We start from the raw sequence: 6,552 nt of genomic DNA on the forward strand, positions 1-6,552 counted from the left end.
AGGGGGCGGGCTGTTTTCTTAAAAACAGTCCACGATTCTAAAAAAAATGAAAAAGAAAATCATAAATTTAACATTAAAATAATATTCTGATGTTTTTCATTGTAAAAAACATAACTTACTGATTGACAGCAATTACAGCTGACTGTCAACATTTTAATTAAAAGACCATCACTCGATAACTATATCAAATTTTGAAAAATAGCTCTATGCTTTTATTTTGAAAGCACTGCTTCCGGTCCCAGTCTGGTTCATTCTCTGTAAATTGACTTCTCTCGGTGCTAAACCGTCACAGTGACGCCACGAGGGTGATAACGCACGTTATCTTGATTGACAGGTGGAGATGGACAACATAGCAGCTGATCTTATTTGAAATGAATGACACAAAAACCAGCGGTGTGCGGTCACAAGTAAAATATCATGTTTAAATTGAAAATGTAAATCATGTTTCATCCCATTAAACAAGAGCTCTTACATCCACTATGAAGCTCTCTACACCAATTTATAGTGAATGTTTCCTGATTTATGTTATTTCAGTTTGAGGTTTAGAAGTTAAATAAAAAAATGGTGGAATTTTTTCTAAAACCTCTTGTCTTTATTTATTGATTACAATCTTCAAAATTAAAGATTATTCTCCAAGAGATGCCAAACCAGTGAACACTAGCAGAATATTTCTCCAACTCTTTTACTGACTGACTGAGTCCTCGGTGCAGCAACAAGTTGATTTAAAACAGTAAAAGTGAAAAAAAAAATCAGTGCGAGGATATGTGCGACATATCTGACACGATATAATCTCCTCTCCCTCTTCTCAGATGGATTAAAACCTTATCACATGTATGTTACGTCCACGGGAGACTGCAGAGGAGAAAAACAGAGCTCATCACATCCGGAGTTCGTTCATTACATCACAAAGACACTTATCAATTTTATCCAGAACTGCATTTCCTTCATATGTCTCATATTTCTTTGAGGGCGTGAAGAGGAAAGAATGCAGAAATGTTTACAGCCCAACTGGTTTTAAACAGTGATCTCTCTGTGAGCCAGGAGATGGTCACATACCTGTTTACCCGTATCATTTGATGCATACCTTATTATTTCCTTGTACACATTTACAGGTCAAAGGTGTCGAGAAATGAGCCAAATCTGCGTGAAAGTTTAGTTCGACTTTCAAAAGCATTAAAAATGATCCAAAATGTGTGTTTTTTTTTTTAAACATAAAACTTAAATAATGTAAACACCTTTTCACCCACGAATCACAAAATCAGAGCTCAAATTGGGCATTGTTGAGAAACCACTGCTTTTCCTGATCTAAAATCAGTGCAGGCTTTAAACTGATGCTTTCCACACCTTCCTTTTTATGTTTAACCATTTCATGCTGTATTTTATGTTTTCCTCTGCAAAGAAAAGTCAGAGCTTTTAAAAACAACTGTAACTGAGCAGCATGCAGTCAGATTAAAACTTCTGCAAAGGATTTTATGATTTTTCTTTCTCTGCTGTTGTGCCTATTATTATATTTTTATTATTTTTAATGTTTATAGGGCTTTTGTCCTTGTATAAATATGGTTAAAGAAACTTAAATGGTGGAAATGTGAAATATATATATATATATATATTTTTTGTTGATATTGTTAGAGATTAAATTACAAAAAGTATATAAAGATACTAAACTTTAGAACTACTCAGTAAATAATGAAAGTATAGATACAATACTTTGCATGATGAGTGCTTTTACTTTACTTACTTTGACTGTGTCAATACTTACTTTTGGTTAAGTATCTTTTTAAATGTGAAACTTGTACTTGTAATATAGTATAGTTTTGGTGTGAAACTGCTTGTATTACTTGAATAAAAAAAACAAACAAACAAATATTTATACTTTTTACACACCAGTACATGTTTTTTTTTGGTTTAAATCAAATCGGATGAGGCCGCTATTCGTAAATTCATCGGTAGGTGGCAGCAGCGCTCACACACACACACACACATAAATATCCACGAAGAAAAAAAAAACCCGGATGTGACGTAGGTGCAGAATCAAAACAGTTAAAATTTGACAGCTCGGCATCGTCCCACGAAAGGCTTATAAAATGCCATGGGAGATGTTACTGCCAAGGTCATAAATAAACGACTCTATTTAGAAAACATCTGTAGAAACCGGAGACACGTTTTATCGGACTGTCGAGGAATGCCAACGCGGGGAAAAGACTCTTTTGGGTTAGTTCATGCGGCGGCTGCTGCAGCTCCTCTGCGGCTAACTGGTTAGCTCCCCCCGGCCACAAGAGGAGCGATCTTATGGGCTGAACGTTACCATATATAGACCGGCCACGGAGCTCCCTTGCCGGGGGAAATGTAAACGGTGACTCGCTCGGGAGGCTGACGGAAAGGCAAAGCTAAAATAATAATAATAATAATAATAATAATAATAATTAAAAATAAATAAACAACAAAACTTCACCATGTCATCTGACCAGATTATTGCCATCGTCATGGATGACAAGATCTACGAGGTGAACAAAAAGAAGCTGATAGAGAAGAGCGACTACTTCCGCGCGCTGTACAGCTCCGGGATGAGGGAGTCCACGGAGGACTCGGTGCAGCTGCAGGGGCTCAGCGTGCCCGGCCTGGAGCTCGTCCTGGAGTTTATCAACACCTCCAAAGTGCAGGTGGTCAACGAGACCCTGGAGGACCTGATCGAGACCGCGTCCTTCCTGCAGGTCACCTCCATCCTCAAGCTGCTCACCTCGGAGATCCGGCTGGACAACTGCGTGGAGCTGTGCAGCCTCTCCGAGGTGTACGGGACTCACGACCTGCGGAAGGCCTGCCTCAAGTACATGAGCTGCTACTACCACCCCATGCTGAGGCGGCCCGAGTTCAGCGGCCTGCCCTCCGCCGTCAGGGACCAGGTGAGGGACATGCGCATGAAGGGCACCGCCACCCTGGTAGCCATCGGGGACTTCACCTGCCTGTCCCTGGACGTGCCTGACCAGGACGAGCCCTGGTCCATGCTGCGGTACGGAGAGGTGGAGCAGCGCTGGAAGCCCCTCGCCAACAACCTGCCCCCAGACATGATCAACGTCAGAGGCTACGGGTCGGCGGTCCTCGACAACTACCTGTTCATCGTGGGCGGATACAGGATGACGAGTCAGGAGATCTCGGCGGTGCACTGCTACAACCCCTGCAGGAACGAGTGGAACCAGGTGGCCCCGCTCAACCAGAAGAGGTCAACGGCAGCGGCAGCAGCGCGTCCTCTCGCGGGTCAACTCGCGTGTTTTTTTTTGTTTGTTTTTGTTTTGTCGCTGCTCTCTCTCACTGTGCGTCCTCTCTCGCGCAGGTCCAACTTCAAGCTGCTGGCGGCGCAGGGGAAGCTGTACGCGGTCGGGGGCCAGTGTCTGGGCACGGTGGAGTGTTACAGCCCCGAGCAGGACTGGTGGACCTGCGTGTCCTCGATGCCCGACCCGCTGGCTGAGTTCTCGGCCTGCGAGTGCCAGGGGATGATCTACGTCATGGGCGGATACACTGCAAGAGGTGGGTGCACTGGAGGGCAAAGATTTTTTTGGGGGGGAGTTTTGGAGATCTGTACCTGTTTCTTCTTTGAGTTTAACGTGGTTTGATTTCTGTGCCCGACAAGACAGGAACACGAGCGTCCTCCGCTACTGCCCCACCTCGGACACCTGGGCGGTGTTCCGCACCTGTTCGGCGCACATCCGCAAGCAGCAGATGCTCTCGGTGGAGGACACCGTCTACCTGGTGGGCGGCTACACCCACGAGCTGGAGGCGGGCCGGCGGCAGCAGCAGCAGCGGCGCCCGAGCCAGACGGAGGACGTGCTGACGGTGCAGTCCTACAACGTCACCTCGGGCGAGTGGGTCCAGCTGAAGGAGAACACGTCCAAGTCGGGCCTGAACCTGACGTGCACGCTGCACAACGACGGCATCTACATCATGAGCCGTGACGTCAGCCTGCCCACCAGCCTGGAGCACCGCGTCTTCCTGAAGTACAACATTTTCTCCGACGCCTGGGAGGCCTTCAGGCGCTTCCCGGCTCTCGGACAGAACATGCTGCTGTGCTCCCTTTACCTGCCCAACGTGCTATGACTGAGTGGAGCCCAGGCAGCGTCGACGGGGGGCCCGGCGTGCGTGTGAAGCCCCAGTTTGTGCCTCTCGTGTGTAAACATTAAAAACAATGCATTAAAGTCTGAAAATAATCACCTGCTGCCCTCGCGCCTCAAGAACTCTTCCGACCATCTGGATGAAAAAAAAAAAGTTCTGCAAAACACCCGCCGGCCATCTTTGTTTGGAACTTTTCAAATCAAATTCCCCCTCCAGATGGTCAGAAGTGTCTTTTATGCTTTCTGGAAGAAAAAAAAATTCAGTGCAGCAGTCAGGCTTTTTAAATTTTTTTTAATTTTTTTTAAATTAATAATAAATGACTTGTTGTCATGGTAACACACGAGAAAAGCTAACGAACGCAGCATGCTTTCCAACCTACGGGCCACAATAATCCTGATGTTTACACTCCAGATATGGCATCTGCGTAAAATCTTTATATCCATAAATTCACTACAAACCTTAAAATATCTCCGAAACACATTTCCTGACTCGACGATGTACTGTAAATATAGATAATCGTGAATATGGCTTTGGTTTTACACTGCCAGCTTCGTGGGAACTCGAAGTTCCGTGAAAAGTTGTAGTTTTGGGAGAAGGAGCTCAGAGGGAGCTTCATGTGTTGTATGTATTCAGAGTCACACTAAAGCAAAGCTTAAAGCGCAATTCCACAAAGTGAACGATGCACACGTGCCTTCTGCAACCTCAGTTAACAAGAAAAAGTGGGAATAAATCTTAAAAGAAAAGCACAAAAAAGCAGGAGTTTGTTACATTGCCAGCAACTGACCAAAACAGCTGTGTTTTACTTTTTTTGTCTCTCTGCCGAAAGCAGATTTAGTTTTTAAAATTGAGGTTCTTTTTCGGTTCCTGATTAAACCAACGTGCAGTCTGAAGAAAGTTACATTAATTTCTGAAACTCTTAGAAGTGTTGGTGAAACACTTTTTTTTTTTGGTTTTTGTATATGCTGTTCTATTTTGGTGGATTTCAGCTTCTCTCTGCACTACGTGTTTGTTTGGAAATTTAGGTCATCACAATAAAGGATGATGTTCAGGGGGTCTGTTTGAGTGTCCTGTCTCTTTAAATTTACCTCCACAGCACTGGTTTATTTGGTGTTGTTGCTTGTTTTGGCCTTTTTTTTTTTTAAATCAAAATTTCCCAAATCAGGTGAGAGGACCGGTTGTTTCTAACACTGATGATCCGTGATGTGACATCTTACCCAAACACCTGCGGCACCGTGACCTCGGAGGGAGTCCCGGAGAAGGAGAAGTTGTCACAGACGAGCCGACCGATCTAGGTTCAGGTCGAGGAGTCCTGGGGAGTCTGTGGAAGAGCTGGAGATGCTTACGAAGAAAATCTGGAGGATTAAATCATTAAAATTTAATCTAAAATGAACTTCCTGTACTTATGGATTGGATTTATGTGATATTTAATTGTAGTTCCCAATCACATCAGAAAAAGTTCACAAAAAAGACCTCGGGATCATTTCCAATTTACCTCTTGTGATGTCCAGCGATGATGCAGGTAGTTCAGGATTCATCCACACACGTGTTTTCTAATTATCTCACCACCTCTCAGGGCAGCGCTGTAAACACTGGAATTTATATTCTTCGGCTTGAACAACCATTCAAAGCTGTTCGGTCTCAGACTCTGAAATTATCAGCTGGTGATTACCTTTTTTTTTTCTTTTTAATTTTGAATAACTTATCTTATTTGCATATACTTCCCAGCATGCTTTGCACGGAGGTGCAAAAATTAAAAGAAATCCCTCGTTATTTTCTCATATAGAAAAAAAAATACATGATTTAGGCCGTTGTGTCTCTTTCACACTTCACACACATCCTGCATGCTTCTCATCTATTTACAATATCCTAGGTGTCATTTAAGGACACATACGTGCCTTTTACTGCCATCTCAATACAACTGACATCTCATGTAGAGCTTTGAGTTTACCTACATGGGTGCAAAACATCATCTAAAATGAATAAAGGTCCATAAATTAGGAAAGATTTGAAAATAGATGCATGTGAGGTTGCAAAATTAAAGAAATCACAGAGGATGCGACCAGCAGGGGGCAGCACATGCTTTCCAAACACTAACCTCTCAGCAGGCCCACAGCATTTTCCACTTCACCTTCACAAGGACTCCCTATATATATATATATATATACATATACACATATATATATACATATATATATATATATATATAGGGAGTCCTTGAGCTATATATATGAGCTATATATATATAGCTCATATATATTTATAGGGACTCTTTTCTTTAGATTTGAACATGCAACCTGCAGGAATCCGCTCATCAAACGCCGTGACAGAGAAACCATCACACTTTACTGCATCTCATGAAACCCTCGGCACCTGTAGGACCAATCATCTCCGTGATAATAATAATAAAAAAAAATAAAAAAAAGGTGCCATCGAGCAGAGGTCACGAAC

The 6,552-nt window shown here is 43.2% G+C and overlaps 1 protein-coding gene across 2 annotated transcripts; it reads left to right on the top strand.

Annotated features, from left to right (window-relative positions):
• The first annotated feature begins 2,028 nt into the window (after positions 1-2,028).
• On the top strand, positions 2,029-4,389 carry klhl42 (kelch-like family, member 42). 2 transcript variants are annotated; one of them, XM_069700420.1, is made up of 3 exons: positions 2,029-3,217; positions 3,329-3,522; positions 3,626-4,389. In XM_069700420.1, the coding sequence occupies exons 1-3, from the start codon at positions 2,454-2,456 to the stop codon at positions 4,087-4,089; spliced, it is 1,422 nt and encodes a 473-aa protein (XP_069556521.1). In that variant the 5' UTR covers positions 2,029-2,453; the 3' UTR covers positions 4,090-4,389. The 2 variants fall into 2 exon arrangements, with proteins under 2 accessions (XP_069556521.1, XP_069556520.1); XM_069700419.1 differs by having other exon boundaries at positions 2,029-3,522.
• Positions 4,390-6,552: the final 2,163 nt, after the last annotated feature.

The sequence above is a fragment of the Brachyistius frenatus genome, unplaced genomic scaffold (assembly GCF_029030835.1).
Source record: "Brachyistius frenatus isolate BFR_SWC_R1_liver_20210118 unplaced genomic scaffold, ASM2903083v1 Contig_33, whole genome shotgun sequence".
Classification (NCBI taxonomy): domain Eukaryota; kingdom Metazoa; phylum Chordata; class Actinopteri; family Embiotocidae; genus Brachyistius; species Brachyistius frenatus.